At 41.1% G+C, this 18,928-nt stretch overlaps 1 protein-coding gene across 16 annotated transcripts in view; it reads left to right on the forward strand.

Moving 5' to 3' along the window:
- Window positions 1–18,928, forward strand: part of ROBO2 (roundabout guidance receptor 2) — a 1,292,543-nt gene that overhangs the window by 1,220,354 nt on the left and 53,261 nt on the right. For all 16 annotated transcript variants that reach the window (XM_077294049.1, XM_077294050.1, XM_077294062.1 and 13 more), the window contains 3 exons: window positions 8,953–8,995; window positions 13,350–13,477; window positions 17,947–18,228. In XM_077294049.1, coding sequence (XP_077150164.1) covers window positions 8,953–8,995; window positions 13,350–13,477; window positions 17,947–18,228 — 453 coding nt within the window. The remainder of the gene's footprint in view (window positions 1–8,952; window positions 8,996–13,349; window positions 13,478–17,946; window positions 18,229–18,928) is intronic.

Here is an 18,928-nt window from a genome sequence, read left to right on the forward strand (position 1 = left end):
GCTCCTCTGTCTAAAGTCAGGACAGAGGGGCTTCTCTATCTGGAGACAGGAAGCTGATGCTTGTCTGTTTGGAGACAGGAAGATGGTACTCCTCTGTCTGCAGACAGGAAGCTGATCCTCCTCTGTTTGGAGACAGGAAACTGGTGCTCCTCTGTCTGGAAACAGGAAGCTGATGCTGCTCGCTGGAAACAGGAAGCTGATGCTGCTCGCTGGAAACAGGAAGCTGATGCTGCTCGCTGGAAACAGGAAGCTGATGCTGCTCGCTGGAAACAGGAAGCTGTTGCTCCTCTGTCTGGAGTCAGGAAGCTGGTGCTCCTCTGTCTGGAGACAGGAAGCTGGTGCTCCTCTGTAAGGAGACAGGAAGCTGGTGCTCCTCTGTAAGGAGACAGGAAGCTGGTGCTCCTCTGGCTGGATTCAGGAAGTTGGGGCTCCTCTGTCTGGAGTCAGGAACGTGGGTCTCCTCTGGCTGGAGTCAGGAAGGTGGAGCCATCCATACACAAAACCTCCCTAGTCTGCCATGGTTGATTGCAAGGACCTTGATAGCAAGTACAACCAGCAACATTGCACATGCATTAGAAGAAGACCGCAGCACACGCTGTCAATAAAGCCAAGTCCTCCCCGATGTCTCCACCTACTTTTATCTAGCAGTTAACATATGGCACATGTAGAGGTTAAAGTTTGTTCATTTTTTAAAAAATTCTGCCTCTAATTTTGCACATAAAGACATTTCTAGAGCACAAAGGGACTAATCTTACAGCAAGTTATGGCTTTTGGAGAGAAAAAATTACAGGTTTCCTTTAATCTTTTAGATGAACTCACATATAGTGATTGCAGTGTTGTTGAATAAAAAGGAAGAAAAACTCTATTTATTGGCACATGGTAATACATGATCTACTTAAAGGAGTATTCCAATGATGGGCTTTTTGGACCAGCAGTGAATCATTTCAGCCTATTGTTCTTTATTTAATATTAATGAGTTCTGCTTCTGGCCTTTATTTAAATAGGGAAAAATGCATATAGTGTACAATCATAATTAAAACAGTGAGAGATACGGAAATCTGTGAGAAAGCAAGAGCTCTTAGGTCTCTACAATAAATGTAGATGTAGGAAACTAATGATCTGATATGTTCGATAACACTATTTCTTGAATAATCCTTCGATTGCGTTGTCATTGGTATTGGTACACAAAAATGTACAGTACAGGGATGGCATCCAAGTCTGATTTTTTTCACCGACCCATAGACTTGTACCTTCGAGTTTGATCAGTGAATCGGTCATGCTCTCTGATTTTGCAAAGTCCACTTGGTCCCCAAAAATACACGGACAATAAAAGGTACGAGAGAAAAACACAAATAGAATTTAATTGTGAAAAACTGACATCTGAATGAGCCCTAATGTGCGGCTCTATCTGACCTGATCATTCTTGACATTGATGGGTTTCCATTCCCGGTGCTCCCACATTGAAGCATGTTAAATGCTAAAACCTTACAGAACCATAAAAATTCCTGGGCTAGGACAGAAGGCGATGCTGTCAGACAGGAATGCATATTTTAATTACATGGACTCCGATCTGACAGCCTTCCCCGGCATTGATTAACTATGGACTGGTTGCAATGTTTTGTTTCCAGTCCTCATTCAGAAAGCGATTGTCAGATATTCGGGATTCTTGTTTTTAATCCCCTTTTATAAGTTTATTACAGGAATATGTTGCATTTTAATTAAGTGAATGTATGGGCATTCCTCTAATATTAGGAGTATTGCTGACATGATGGCTCCAGCAGTAGCTCAGTGCCAGATGTGTTCTTCGGAGAGAGCCCTTTCTTTGTCTAGTAGAGGGAGCACCTGCATGGAATCCGGACTGCCACTTATCCTTATGTGATATGTTTATTTGATGTGTTTCCTCATTGTCTATTGTCTTGGTGTATAAGAAATGTGTATTTGGAGGAAGGTCTGCTCACCATGGGGTCAGATACTCATTATGTCTTTTTGGACTTCTCCCACATTCATAAAATTATCAATCAAATAAAACCATGGTATATCGGGCACAACAAACTCCTTCAAGCCATTGCACCTGTATAGGACCAGTCTACCTGATGGCTAGCTCCATTCCTGGGATTGACTTTCTTACCTCTGGCATCATAGAGATTAATACTTGGTTTCCACTTCTGTATAAACAGTATGACTTTTCTTGAAGCACAGCCTGTCAGCAATGGATAAAGTCCACCGTAAAACACCATTGTATGCATTTATGTATTGATGTATTTTGATAAGTCTCGTTCATTTCTGAACGGTCCAATTCCCCTGTGGGTATAAAACCTGTGATCAGTTTTATGGTTGGAAGTGAATGAGAGTCATCCTGCAGACACTTCTTCCCATAGCTGGATATTTCTCTCTTTTTAAAACTTCGTCACAAGTGGTTTTATTGGGATTTCATTCTCCCCTACATTTGAGCAGCTTCAAAAGGTTCCCTTAAAATACTAAAAATCTGACTGCCTGTCTGCACCTCTAAGGAGAGTAGAAAAGCTTACTGCATACTGTTTTACTATGAATGTGTATGTATGAACAGTATACAGTAAGATCTAGAGCTCCACCTAGTGTTGACTGCCAGCATTCAGGTCTCCGTACTGAACTAGAGGTATAGGGGATTTGGAACTCTGTGTCAGAAAGCAGAGCTGAGATTAACACAAAGATACATTAAGATAGATTATATTGGACATATTTAGTTTATATTTTTGAAATATTATTTGTAGGTAGACATTCACTGTCGGCTCTCCTAACATATCTGTTTTAGTAAATACTTGTATTTCCTAAAGCTTAAAAAATATTCTGGATCATCGTTTTTTAGCATTTTGCGTTATGATGTTACTCTGTTATTCCACTTAGAAGTGTACAAATATGTTAACATCTGACTGTTATAAATTGAGAGCGTGTCCTCTGACACTGTGCAATCAAAAGTGACACTCCCATACTGTACTGTCTGACACTGTTCAATCAATAGTGACACTCCCATCCTCCACAGCCAGAAGTTGTCCAATCAAAAGTGACACTCCCATCATGCACAGGGAAATTGTCCAATCAAAAGTGACACTCCCATCATGCACAGCTGGAAATTGTCCAATCAAAAGTGACACTCCCATCCTGCACATCCGGAAATTGTCCAATCAAAAGTGACACTCCCATCCTGCACAGCTGGAAATTGTCCAATCAAAAGTGACTCTCCCATCCTGCACAGCCAGAAATTGTCCAATCAAAAGTGACACTACTATCATGCACAGCTGGAAATTGTCCAATCAAAAGTGACACTCCCATCATGCACAGCTGGAAATTGTCCAATCAAAAGTGACACTCCCATCATGCACAGCTGGAAATTGTCCAATCAAAAGTGACACTACCATCCTGCACAGCCCTAAACTGTTTAATCAAAGTGACACTACCATCCTGTACAGCCGGAAACTGACATAACAATAATCACACTCCTATCCTGCACAGTCTGACACCGTTAAATCAATTGTGACACTCTGATCCTGCACATTCTGACACTGTCATACAATATGGACACTCCCATCCTGTGCAGTCTGACACTGTCCAATCAATACTGGCCTTCTCAGACTATGTAAGGTTTATATAAGGAGAATGGTTACACTTAGGCTACTTTCACACATCAAGTTATCGCCGTCAGGCAAAATCCGGCACATTTTGAAAAAATTTAAAAAAACGGATCCGGCAAAGTTGCCGCCGGATCCGTTTTTTCTCATAGACTTGTATTAGCTCCAGATGGCCTCGTGGTTCATCCATTTTTCGCCGGATCCCTCAAAAATTGTCAGTCTGGTGGCCGGAGGAACGTATTTTGTGTCCGTCTAAAAAACGGACAGCACAGATCCAGCTCCATGCGGCTTTTGCTATAATGGAAGCCTATGGCGCCGGATTCATCAACTGACGTAATTCGGCGACAGATTCAATTTTTTAAAACCGAGCATGCTCCGATTTTTTCGCTTTTTCCATTCTGGTCTCTCTCCTCCCCGGATCAGCTTGTCCCCGGATATCAGCTACTCAGATCAGGCAAAAAAATGGATCCGTCGCTTCAGTTTTTCACAATTTGCAGCGGATCTGTTTTTTTTTTCAAAATTGGCCAGATTTAACCTGACGGCGAAAACCTGATGTGTGAAAGTAGCCTAATGTAAACTGATTCATAAATTTCTAGAAGACGGCATAGCAGAGTTATAAAAAGGTGCTCCTGTGTTATTTTACTTGTTTTATTTATATATTTTAGGAAATGCAAGCATTTACTGGAACAGATCACTTTAAAGTGTAGCTCTGTACAAAAGCTGACAGTTTAGCTGTTGGTCGAGTTTATCACTAAATGTGCCATTTATTTATTGTGTATACACTGTGTACGTTTACAATATTCACAAAATGTCTGTACTTGGTTGATACATCTTTGCTCTTATGTTCTTTGCACCCTACTTTGGTTTTACATTGCATTGCATGTGGACTCCGTGCACTAAGCTTAGGGTCCCTTTCCACTTGCGAGGAAAACGGACGCGTGCAATCCGATAAAAAATCGGATTGCACTCGGACCAATGTTAGTTAATAGGTGTCTTTTGATTTGCGATTTTTTTCTCAGCCGAAATCGGACTGAGAAAAATCTGGATCGGCTGAGAAAAAAATCGCAGCATGCTGCGTATTGCTGCGATTCTCGGACGAGACTCGCCAATGCAAGTCAATGGGTGCGAGAAAAAAATCGCACAGCACTCGCACCATGCGAGTTCTGTCCGATTTTTACGCACCGGTGTCCTTTGAAAAGCCGGTAATTCAGCGCGGTGTACAGTAAAATCACACTGACAGGTTAGAATAGACTAGATATATACACATAGAATGTGTCTATATACATATATATATGTCAGTGAGACATCTATATATGTATATTTATATTTAATGCAGCACTAGATAGCATTAAAGCCGCTAATTTAATTGCCGGCTTCTCATTTCTCCTGCACAAACCCGACAGGATATGAGACATGGTTTACATACAGTAAACCATCTCATATCCCCTTTTTTTTGCATATTCCACATTACTAATGTTAGTAGTGTGTATGTGCAAAATTTCAGCGCTGTAGCTGCTGAAATAAAGGGTTAAATGGCGGAAAAAATTGGCGTGGGCTCCCGCGCAATTTTCTCCGCCAGAGCGGTAAAGCCAGTGACTGAGGGCAGATATTAATAGCCAGGAGAGGGTCCATGGTTATTGGCCCCTCCGTGGCTAAAAACATCTGCCCCCAGCCACCCCAGAAAAGGCACATCTGGAAGAAGCGCCTATTCTGGCACTTGGCCACTCTCTTCCCACTCCCTGTAGCGGTGGGATATGGGGTAATGAAGGGTTAATGCCACCTTGCTATTGTAAGGTGACATTAAGCCAGATTAATAATGGAGAGGCGTCAATTATGACACCTATCCATTATTAATCCAATTGTAGGAAAGGGTTAAAAAACACACACACACATGATTAAAAAGTAGTTTAATGAAATAAACACAGCGGCTGTTGTAATAATTTATTGTTCTCTCAATCCATCAGGAAACCCTCGCTTGGCAAAATAATAACCGCACAAGATACATACCTTCTGATGTCCGATCATGTCCCACGAGTTAATCCATCTGAAGGGGTTAACTAATATTACAGGCACGAGCTGCGATAAACCACTCACTGGTGCCTGTAATCCCCCGGGTGCTGAAAGGAAAGCAGGATCTGTACTTACATTGAGTCGCGGTGAGGCGCCCTCTGGTGGATGTTCTCATAAACTGCAGCCTGGGAACTTTTTCCCACGCTCCAGGTCATATGAGGACATCCACCAGGGGGCGCATCACCGCGACTGAAGGAAATGTAGGTCAATGACCTACATTTCATTCATTCGCTGGGGAATTACAAGCACGGAGCACAGCTGCATTTGCAGGGCTCCTGCCTGTAATATTAGTTAACCCCTTCAGATGGATTACATCGTGGGACGTGATCTGACATCTGAGGGTATGTATCTTGTGCGTTTATTATGTTGCCAAGCGAGGGTGTTCCTGATGGATTGAGAGAGCAATAAATTATTACAACAACCGCTGTCTTTATTTCATTAAACTACTTTGTAATCATGTGTGTGTGTGTTTTTTAACCCTTTCCTACAATTGGATTAATAATGGATAGGTGTCATAATTAACGCCTCTCCATTATTAATCTGGCTTAATGTCACCTTACAATAGCAAGGTGGCATTAACCCTTCATTACCCCATATCCCACCGCTACAGGGAGTGGGAAGAGAGTGGCCAAGTGCCAGAATAGGCGCATCGTCCAGATGTGCCTTTTCTGGGGTGGCTGGGGGCAGATGTTTGTAGCCACGGGGGGGGCCAATAACCATGGACCCTCTCCTGGCTATTAATATCTGCCCTCAGTCACTGGCTTTACCGCTCTGGCGGAGAAAATTGCGCGGGAGCCCACGCCAATTTTTTCCGCGGGTTAACCCTTAAATTTAATAGCTACAGCACCCAAATTTGGCACGTACACACTACTAACATTAGTAGTGTGGAATATGCAAAAAAAAGGGGATATGAGATGGTTTACTGTATGTAAACCATGTCTCATATCCTGTCGGGTTTGTGAAGGAGAAATGAGAAGCCGGCAATTGAATTAGCGGCTTTTATGCTATCTAGCGCTGCATTAAATATAAATATACATATATAGGTGTCTCACTGACATATATATATGTATATATACCTATTCTATGTGTATATATCTACTCTATTCTAACCTGTCAGTGTGATTTTACTGTACACCGCGCTGAATTGCCGGCTTTTCAAAGGACACCGGTGCGTACAAATTGGACAGTAATACGGATGTCATACGGATGATGCGATTAAAAATCGCATTGTACTCGCATGACACTCGCATGAAAATCGCATACGTTCCATCCGTTTTTTCGGTCCAGATTACGGACCGTTTTTTATCTCGCAAGTGGAAAGGGACCCTTACAGTGATCCTTCACAACTCAAAAATATCGCCAACCTCAATGTTTCTAATGGTACTGACACAAAGGAACATTTATAAATTAAAGGAGGAAGCTAAGCAGGTGGTAGTGCCCATCACACCAGATACTTCTGAGACTGTAACACCACCTTTTCTATTTCCACCAATATTGACAAATGTTCCTTTTTGTACCCGGTAAACCCTTAATGCAATCCCACATCTGCCAACATATCAGTAATATAAACACATCCAAAATGTTACAGATATTACAGAACTTGTCATGTGGCCCAACTCATTTAGGTATTCTAGAATGATGCATTATCTCTGGTTTTCCAGAAGACTGCTAGTAGACCTATAGTCTTAGCCTGAGTCCTGTGCATGGAGACTAAATGGCAGAGGACAGTCAATACATAGTCTTGGTAGACTGTAGGGATGAGCACAACTCTCATTTGTTTAAGGCATATCTGCTTTAATTTCCCAGGAATTGGGAAATTTGATTAATCCCAAATTAAATCTGCCCCCCCCAAAAAAAAACAAAACGTTTATTATGCCCCAAGGTCTCTCCAAACCATAAAGTGTTATAGCCAAAAAGTCAAAAATGGAATAATATGTTCACTTGTTCTAGAATCCCTACAACCCAAATGTCAAGCCAATGCAATTTCTTGCCCAGACGTTGGCTCGCTTCTTTTTAGTATTCCAGCACTGACTGGTTCTAACACACTTATATGGGCTGTAACACACATTGTGACATACATTGTGCCCCACATGATTGCATGGAGTAATGCACTTCATTTATGTATGTCATGCCCCATATGGTCACATGACGCCTGGTGTGAACATATGGTAGCTTGGTATAATCCTTTGTTATTATTTTTTCATGTTCCCAGCCCTATAATCAAACAGTAAGGCAGCTGTCTGGCAAAACTGATTTTTTTAGGAATTTGTTCTTTTACCTATCTCTAGTAGTAATGCAGTATTTTTCTGCCATATGGGCTCCATTGGACTTTGTATGGTGCTATTCTAAGCTAAAGATAATGCGTATATGGGAGAAACTTCCATACATATGTAGTCCAGTAGAGCATGCAATGTTTTCTTTCTGTCCAATTTGTCTAAAATACAATTAAAAACCCCTATGTGGTCCTCTTTATCAAATCCAATTCATAATGAGGTAAAATACAAGTGTATGGAGCCTTAAAAAGGACCTGTCTCCAAGTCAAAAAGAGTCCAGTTTCTACTTTTATTTTATTCCCCCTGCTCACCTGAGAACTAATTTAAATCTCCCATATACAACTTCAGCAATATGTGTCTTTATAGAAAGTTCTACTTTTTATGGTGTTTACTAAGGGGCGTGGCTCAGTGTAATAATGCAGAGGGGCATAAAGACACGCCCCAGAGGAGCTTGTGAGCAATGTCCTCTTGTAAAGACCATGAATATTAGCACCAAATAAAAAGGCCTTCAAATAAAGAAAAAAACAGAATATTGATGAGAACAGCGGGAATAAAATAAGAGCCAAACCTGGACGATTTTAACCTAGTGACGGGTCCTCTTTAAGGATCCTATGATAATTTCAGCTCTGCTACGTCAGTATGTCATTTCTATTCATTCTCTTTGGTCATGTGCCAATACAATTATGCTGAGCCTGGAAAAAAAGCGTTTCTTGCGGTCTATTTTTGTAATTTTTTATCCTTCCTCTCGGAGCACATGCAAACCCATTTAGAAGAGAACAGCAAAATGAATGATCTTCCTTTGTGTCTGATGAAATCACAGGCATGCCTATTTTTTATTTTTCTTGAGAGCTGAATTTTTTCGCCAGTGCTGTACGTTTCATACAATACAGTTATTTGGTAATGGAGTAATTACTATTTGGATTGCACTCTGACGACCATTGTAATGATGAGCTTGGCATTAAAACATAATTGACTTTGTTTTTCTTCTCGCTTTTAATCCACAGTCACATTTCAAAGAGGAGATGGAGGACTAATGAGTAACGGAAGGTAGGCCATGAAATTAAAAAGCGATCTTCTAATTGTACACCTCTGTCTTTGTGTCCCAAGGCTATGCTGCTCGGGGGCCTGCGTTTCGGAGATCAGCTATCTAGAATATTACAGCACAACCCAATGTCTTCGGTGAACACCGACCCAGATGTTATCCATTGTATTCCCAGAGCTCTAAGGGGGGGAAAAAAAATCCTCGAAACAAACATAGCGTAATAAGTGATGTGTTCATTTGCAAGCAGAATGTTTATTGCATTAAGAAGATATTAGCAAATGAAGTTGCTGTTGCCTAAAGCCCGCTTCTTGGCTCCTTCTAAATTGCCCTGAGTGAACGATTACACATAATCGATCACAGAATAAATGATTCGCGGATGATGGATAGGCTGTGGATTGATAGGACGGAATTCCCCTACTTTGGTTACTCAATTGAAACTGATAAAACTCGATGGTGCCCCCATATATCCTCATTTACATTCCCTTTTGCCAATATGGAGATGGCAATTAGACCTTGGTTACAACTCGCAATCTCTTATTCAATCAATATTTTAGCAAAAACGGAGATTAGGCCTAACGAGAGCTCATGGACCTCGCAGGAAGAGTGTCTTTTCTTTATTGCCGTTGCCTAGGAAACAGGGTCTTCTCCTAGGGAATTATAGGAAACGTTTTATTGGAAAACTACAACGATTATTAATGCTACTTTTGATTTGACGAAATGCATTTTAGCTGTTATGGCTGGAAAATGTGATAAATGTGTAAGCTGAAGAGTCTCTTATATGCTCGTGTGTTTAGGAGGCACTGACATGAGGAAGCTTAAAAGGGTCACAAATAATTGTCCTAGAACAGATCTAAGTGTATTCTGCTTGTGTAAAAATGTAAAACATAACATACAGAATTGAGCAGTGCCCTAATGCTGCATCTTTTTGAAGTGAACCTATCACCTTCCATTATTATGTATTTTTTACCTGGAGTAAATGCCATTTTGCTCCTGAATCTAACGCTGCTTTTCTTTTGTTCCCGAGCCTCTCCGTTCCTGAGATATGCTCCCCTCTTCCCTATATGTAAACCTAGTATTTTTTATCCAACTGGGGGTGAACCTACAGATAATCGTTGAGGACCACGCCCGCAAGAATAAAAAAATATTTTTCTCATCACTTCCCTGCTGCCTTGGTGCTCCGCTCCAATCTCCTTCCCAGTACAGTCCTGTGCTGTCACCTTTGCATCACTGCTGATTCCAGTGATCGGGTGCAGTGATCAAGTGAGTAGATGGCACATGTCCTATAATTGGAAGTAAACAAAAAATGGGTATGGTTCCACTGAGTGGCTATTTACTGTCATCTACCAAATTTTTGTTGATTCCAAAAAGTACCTCCAATCCCTCCCTGCCCTGGCAATTTTCCCTTTCTGCGCTTTCAATTTTTCTTCCCCTTCTACAAAGATAGCCGCTTGTTTTTTGTGGGAAAAGTTGTAGTTTTGAATGGTGCCATTCATTTTACCAGTCAACGTACTGAAAAACGGGAAAAAAATCCAAGTGTGGTGAAATTTTTTGCCAAAAAAATGCAATTCACAATAGTTTTTTGAGCTTGTTTTTACGGTATTCACTGTGTGGCAAAAATAACTTGGCACCATGATTCACCAGGTCAGCATGATTACAGGTTTACCAAACTTCAGTATTGCAGTATATAGTAAAAATCACGGTCTCCAATGAACGCCAGCCACAGACTGGTCTTTACACCCCACAATCACATTCCAAGGGGGCTGATGAGCGTGTGGAATCAGAGACAGCGGCATTTAAGTGGTTAGCAGCGTCGGGCAGGGCACATATGTAGGGAAGGGGTTAAAGGAGGACCTTTTACAGAATTTTTTAAATTTCAGTTGAGTACCGTATTTTTTGGACTATAAGACGCACCTGATTATAAGACGCACCCCCAAATTTGGTGAAGAAAAAGAGAAAAAAATAATTTTTTATGTTAAATGGGGGTCTGTCTTATAATGCCAGTGTCCGTCTTACAAATCATATGTCCCTCATACTGGTATCTATATAACTCCCATGCTTGTGCTGGCACATGCCCCCCTGTGCTGCTGTCAGGCACATGCCCCCCTGGTCACTATATGCCCCCCTGTACTGCTGGCAGACACATGCCCCCCTTTGCTGCTGGCAGGCACATGCCCCCCCGGGTCACTATATGCCCCCCTGTTCTGGCAGGCACATGCCCCCCGGTCACAATACGCCCCCTGTGCTGCTGGCAGGCACATGCCCCCCCAGTCACAATATGCCCCCGTGCTGCTGACAGGTACAGCCCCCCGGTCACTATATGGCCTCCTGTGCTGCTGGCAGGCACATGCTTCTGCCCTCTGCTGCTGGCAGGCACATGCCACCCCCCCCGCTGCTGGCAGACACATGCCCTCCCTGTGCTGCTGGCAGGCACATGCCCCCCTGTACTGCTGGCAGATACATGCTTCTACCCCCTCTGCTGCTGGCAGGCACATGATGAAATAACAAACACTTAACTCACCTTTCCCTGATGGCTCCGTGCTTACAGCTCCACGGTTGAGCTTCCTGTTTCCCAGGCATCGGATCATGTGACCTGGGCACACAGTGATGTCATCACTGTGCTGTGCCGATCACATGATCGGATGTCAGCACAGACACAGGAAGCAACCGAGGAGCTGGGAGCACGGAGCCATCAGGGAAAGGTGAGTTAATTGTTTGGTATTTTATCATGTGCCTGCCAGCAGCACAGGGAGGGGGAAGCATGTGCCTGCCAGCAGCACAGGGGGGATATAAGAGTGACCGGGGGCCATATCCATGATGGGAGTGGGGGGAGATGCAGGCACATGTAATATTCGCTGCTCCCCTGTGAATCAACACGGCACAGGTTCAGCACCGAGGTGATGGACAGCAGGTGCAGTGAATATTACATGAGGCTAATGAGCGGGAGCACAGAACCTCCTGGTGTCTCAGCAGTCTGCAGCCAGCCTACTCCAGCCCCCTGACACCACTCCAGAGCCGCCCCCCTCCTCTACAGCACAGCATACAGATTTGGATTATAAGAAGCACCCCCCACTTTCCCCAAAAATTTTGGGGAACAAAAGTGCGTCTTATAGCCCGAAAAATACGGTATCTTTTCCAATTGGGAAATTCTTACCAACTGGACATATATCACAGAACTTTTCTGTGGAGCCGGTCGTGTTTTTATTCACTATCATAAGAGAAGAAAAAGCCAACATCCACAGAAACGTTCTGTGTTATACGCCCAGTTGATTGAAGGAAAAATGTACTTCTTTCTTACCAGGAGAAATGACTTGAGAATGGAAGGCCATTAAAAAAATAAAAGTAAAATCTGTTCCAGAATCAGTGGGACAGCAATTGGGGAAGTACACTGCAGTAAAATGTCTTTTTTAAGCGTGATTCCAACATAATCTTTGGAAAAATACTATCTACCCAATGGGTTGATAGCCAAAAAGAAAGTTATGGAGACTTACTTACATTAGATCACTTTGGTGAGATAAGGAGTAGATGTTCCTCAGTGGGCAAGAGATGGCCATTCTCAAAAGATGGAAAATTCACGAGTGTAGGACAATACAACGAATATGACTTTCCAAATTGTTGAGTGTAAACTCTGTTATTTTTGATTACAACTCTTCTCCTCTGACCCAGAACAACTTCTTTTACTGTAAGCAAGTCAGTTAGATTTGTGTTGTTTTTCAGCTAGCTCACAATGATAACCCAGGTCCTGACGCTTATGGCACATTGTGTTTCCTAAATTCACAGTTGACCCATTCCATACCATTTGTCAAATTCAATGAGAGCATTTTTTAATGTAGTCATTTAAAAATTCACATAAGGTCAATTCACCAAAGACCAAACAGAAACGTTCATCACCTAGAGATATCATCAACACCAGAATGCATCACATCACCATGGTAACACGAGATTTAAGGAATGAACTCAAGGAGATTAAATGAATTTTACAGTAGTTTAATTCCAGCCCACCTTGTCTTATACTACAAAGCTCAGCGGGGAAAAAAAGGATCAGTTTACGGATGACAGGCACATATTTGAAATGTGAAAGGTGAAGAAAAAAGTAGCTTAAAGTCCTGGAAATGACTGTTTCCGAAGAGTCATTGTGAGTGATTGCTCCCTTGAGGTGTTCATTTATCACATAGCCCCACGTGTAAGGTTTCCTCCCGAGCTGATAGCTTACTCCATTTCCCAGACATTATATTTCATTCAGATTCATGGAGACACGACTGATGATTGGATGAAGTGATTTACATTTTGGGATTTTTTGTACTGCCGTGAAACATTTATACCGATATTGATAAATAACGTATCTTCTTTTTAACTCTACAGTCGCCCAGGACTTTTAAACCCAAGTGACCCCAATTATCCATGGCTTGCTGACTCCTGGCCGGCTTCCAGCATGCCAGTAAACAACAGCAACAACGGACCAAACGATCTAGTAAATTTTGGATGTGGAGGTCAGTACTTTTTTTTCAGAACATTGGGGCTTCGTGATTGTGTTAAATCTTTATCATATGCTGAATTTTTAATAGGTTGTCTAGTAAATACAAGCTAGCAATTATCCGCAGCATAGGTGATAACTGCTGGTAGGTGTTGTCCGACTGGTGGGACTTGCACCAATCTGCAAATTGGGGAATTTTTATTGCAGTCAGGGCACCTTTTTCACCATTACAAAATTGTGCGGCAGGTGGGACTCCCGACCACTGCTTATTCATTCTCTAGTGCTCGGCAGCACCATATGGTGTCAGTGGTGTGCTGGTTGAGTATGTGCACGGCTGCTCCATTCTAATGGGGATAAAAGTTCCCAATTCTGCTGAACAGCTTGTGTCCTAAAACTTGCCCTAAAGCTTGGACCTTCACAGACTAACAAGTTATCACTTATCTTATTGATATGCGATAATTTGATTTAATTTGCACAGGTGATGAAATTATCACCATTCCGAGGATATCCTGAAAATGTGATCAGTGGGTGGCTCTCGAGGACTGGAGTTGGGGAACACTGGTCCATGGCATTGCTGGAAATAGCAGAGTTCTGTAACTTGGCTTTCTACAAAAGTCCTCTAGATAATGAATGAATATTGAGGAACAGCATAGCCATAAATTATCACTCTTAGTTATTATGTGCTGGAACCCGTTTTTAGCCATGGTAGTGCTTGAGAAGACCCCCATATGATATACATACTCGCCATAGGGGTATAGTATGATAGAAGACAAGACTATTTCATAATTACAATACATTACTTTTCCTGGCTGAAGTCATTCTATATCTATCCCATTTCAGCCTTTCTCAGGTATTCCAGCTTCAGATACTGTAATCAATAGGAATTATTTTGGTTGCAGCTTGTGGTCTTGATCCTTCCTACACAAATCCTCTAGAAATCAAATGTCCACTATTGATTGTCTTTAAAGAACGCATCTCAAGCTGATGTTTCTATTCTTCTAGATGTGTCTGTTGTAGTTTTGTCCTAAAGCTAATTACGTAAATAAACGATTTATTCTGCACCCATAAAGGCAATTTATAAGCAGGTTGACGTGATAATTTAATGTATGTTTGGGTTCAATAAACCACAAATTAACCTCAAAACAAGAAAGATCGCTATTATTAAAGTGAAGGAAACTCAATTAACAAATACATTCTCATTCTCTGTAATTACTTCTAATAGGCCTGATTTTTTTTCTTTGCTATAAAGTAAGGAAAATTAAGAAATATAAATTTACTTATAAAAATAATATGTGTAATTACACGCTTTGCTACATTTATACCTAAGGGTGTATCGACAATAATATGGTGAGGTATTTAAATGCATTTTTGCCTCCTCAAGGCAAGAATGCAGCTGCCTACTACATCATTGAAAATGGTAACTCTTAATGTATGTCCACATTTTTTTGAAGACAAATGAAAAAAAAAAAGGATTAAAGGTGGAGGACAAGATTTTTCCGAGAATAATATTCTTATTAAATGACTCCAAGATCTCTTCATACAGGGACAAACTGTTAAAGTAGAACCATCAATGCCAACTTTTTAAATTATATACAGTAAAAAAATATTTCCATATGGTTTTATAAACAAATGAAGATTTATCAAAATTTTACAATTTAGGATTTACATATTTTTTAGGAACTCATTATCAAAATTTTTGCAACCCATTGTATTGTGTGTTTAAATTAAGAACCTAAACGATGACTACACAAAATACACAGGTCAATAAAAAACCCATCAAGTTCTTGTTAATTTCAACAGGTCCAATACTTTAACCTCAAACTAGATAAGCCACCATCCCAGGTATCTGGCAAAGACTCGCTCTCCTCTCTTCATTGACAGCTGTCGGCCAACCCTCATTTGATTAACAGATATTATTAATCATTACTAATGTCTGTTGGTCGAATATGTGTTGGCTGGTAGTTATTGAAAGTGTATGGCCAGCATAAAACAGTCTTCAACCTAGGTGGATCATCTGCATCCTGTGAAGCAATGCACAGTGATAATGGGGCCCCTGTATACAGTAGCTCTTGGCCCTAAAGTTAAAAGCAAAATCAACAGTAAATATACAGTAAGTGTCTGAGAGGAGTGTAAGGAGGCACCAGCATTACAAACTGTATATATGGTAAATGAGAGATAGGGAGGCCTGTTGAAGGTTTCATATGAATACCCCGGATCAAGTTCCACTAGAGATGATCCAGCTGTAGAAAATTGGATTTCCTAAACATTATAGTTTCACGTGAAATTGAACATTTTGATATTCGATTTTCGGTTCACAGAAAAAAAAATCTTGCCCTGCTCCATTTCATGCACTGCTGAAGCATAAGAGAGCAGGCTAAGTTCATTTTCCATTGTTGCGATGCATAATGCCTTGCAGCTATGACATTGAGAAGATTATCATACCTTGTACAGTGGTGGTCAGTTCATACGGCAGAGTCATTTCCATCTCCATAGTCTATGGGTAAGTATCTCCCTCTTGTAGAGTGTAAGCTCTTGTGGTCAGCAGGGCTCTCTCTTCTGTAGAGTGTAAGCTCTTATGGTCAGCAGAGTCCTCTCTCTCTTCTGTAGCGTGTAAGCTCTTATGGTCAGTGGGGTCCTCTCTCTCCTGTAGAGTGTAAGCTCTTGTGGTCAGCAGGGCTCTCTCTTCTGTAGAGTGTAAGCTCTTATGGTCAGCAGAGTCCTCTCTCTCTTCTGTACAGTGTAAGCTCTTATGGTCAGTGGGGTCCTCTCTCTCTTCTGTATAGTGTAAGCTCTTATGGTCAGTGGGGTCCTCTCGCTCTCCGGTAGATGTTAAGCTCTTATGGACAGCTGGGTTCTCTCTCTCCCCTGTAGAGTGTAAGCTCTTACTTTCATTGGGGGGTCCTCTCTCTCTCTCCTGTAGCGTGTAAGCTCTTATGGTCAGCGAGATCCTCTCTCTCCTGTAGAGTGTAAGCTCTTATGGTCAGCGGGGTCCTCTCTCTCCCCTGTAGAGTGTAAGCTCTTACTTTCAGTGGAGTCCTCTCTCTCTCTCTCTCCTGTAGAGTGTAAGCTGTTATGTTCAGCCAGATTCTCTTTCTTTCTCTCTCCTTTCCCCCACTTATATTTTCTGAGCAATTACAAGCTTTCCAGTATTGAGATTTGCGCAAATTTATTATCTACAAATTGAATTTTGGGCTAATTTGAATATCAAAAAATCCACTCATCTCTAAGTTTCACATCTGGATCTGGAAAATCAAATAGTGGCCATAATAATTGTCAGTAGAAAAAATGATGTCAGCTCACCAATTGTCATAGTTGAGTGTGTAGGGAAATCACAATCTGAATATTTGTGTGACGATGGGAAAAAATAAAAAAAATATATATTTCTAGTTCCTGGTAAAATTTCTTTAAACTTTATTCCATCATAGATTAAAAAATATAATACTGATACAAATCAGAAATGCAGAAAGTGATGCTTTTCGAATGGATGCATGTAAAGCTTTTACAAAGAACGGTTGCATCCATTCGAAACGCGTTGCTTTCTGCATTTCTGCTTTGCATCAGAATGATATTTTTTAATCTATGATGGAATAAAGTATAAAACATTTTTTAATGGGAGCTGGAAATATCTTTTTTTTATTTTTTCTCATAATAATTGTCACCCAGGATTCCCGTAAACATTTTATAAAGATAGAAGATATGTTACAATTTAGTCTTGCAATGTATACATTGAGTTTTTACATTTTCCATAACCTTATTCCTGCCATTCACTCAAAATATAGCTATTTGGTAGTTCATTTTGGAAATTAATTTGTGAGCACAAGTCTCTGTACATGGAATGTGTTGGCTTTATATAAATGGATCAAGTAAGTGACCACTAATTAACTTGCAAATAATAACAGTCCTGATTAATTTATTTAAACATATTATTTTGCAATATTTCAAGGCCAGTTAGAAGTTTTTGCTTGTGTATGCAGTTTATCACTTCATCCAGACTCGGGGATCACACACGGTATTGTATACAATGATTAACGGACACCCTTAGCTACTCAGAGAGATTTACTGTGTCACTTCCAATCAGGCACCAGATTCACATTGTTTTCGTGGAGGGGTGGGAGATTTCTGAGATTTGCGGATTCATTTTCTTGTTATTTGTCAGTAGAGCAGACAGTTTGACATAAAATGAAGCATGGAGTCCGTTTTTACCCCCCTTGTTGTGAAATATTCTAAACTTCACCTTCTCACATGAAGGTGTAAGGATGAAAGGATGGTTTTAAGCAGTGGAACGTGAAGGACAAGTGCTAGGCCTGTCACGAATGCTGATAGCCAGGCGATGGTTGTACATCATTCTTCCTTCATTGGCTCATGCTTTCCTGTCTCAGCTGAAATGCAAATGGACTGAATGAAAATGTGTTTATTTTTATTTTTATCCTAAACTATAATAGCTGAGAAATCCTGATTTTCTCCCTTCTTATGCCAATAATGTAGATGTGCTACCAGCAGTTCCAGGCCAGGGAGACAAAACGGCGACAATGTTGTCTGATGGCGCAATATACAGTAGTATCGACTTTACTACCAAGTCCAGCTTTAACTGCCCGGGGCAAATAGCACAAACTACGCCGTATGCCACCACGCAGATTCTGCACTCCAACAGTATCCATGAGTTGGCGGTTGACTTACCTGACCCACAGTGGAAATCTTCAGCCCAGCAGAAGTCTGAACTGACCGGATTAGGGTATTGCCTAACTGATCAGGGCAAAGGAAACAATGGTAAGTTGTAGAAGTGTAGTTAGATGAGGTTTTCCGTTTTCGTGCATGTAGAAACCTTTCGTGTCATTGTAGATTACTGATAGTTGCTGTCACCTTCACTAATAGAGGATGTAATGCATGCAGATTTTTGCTAAAAATATCTCCAATTGTCTTTAAAGAGCATTACCCCCTTTAAAGGAAAAGTCTATCAAATTTATTTTTCTCATTTCATTGACTTTTTTATATCTGTTTCTATAATGACCATAGCTCTATGGCGATGAATCTGCCTACTTTTTTTTTACGAAGACAGCGCCACCCATATTCATTGGCTACATCTGGTATTGTTTGGTATTGCAGTAATCACTTGCATAAGGATGGGATGTAATACTAGTAACAGCTTTTGGATAGGAGTGGCACTGTTTCCAGAAAAAGAGCAGAGGTTTTTTTTCTAACTCTGGAATAACTATTTAATGGTAGATTTCCTGTGCAAGGGCCCAGAGAAAGCTTGATGGAAACCCCTGTTATCTATGATGAATAAATAAAATTCCAAAACTCTGGTTGCCTGTGGCCACTGGGCCAGAATCCTGCAACTCTCCTGCCACTTGTGGCATCTTAGGCTCCCCTTCTGATTAAAACATGAAGGCATTGCTTTACGATGCATTGAAGTCTCACTGGACTACTAGTCAGAAGAAGAACCCAGAATGCTAGGGCTAGTGGAAAG

This window comes from Ranitomeya variabilis, chromosome 3, assembly GCF_051348905.1.
Source record: "Ranitomeya variabilis isolate aRanVar5 chromosome 3, aRanVar5.hap1, whole genome shotgun sequence".
Taxonomy (NCBI): Eukaryota; Metazoa; Chordata; class Amphibia; order Anura; family Dendrobatidae; genus Ranitomeya; species Ranitomeya variabilis.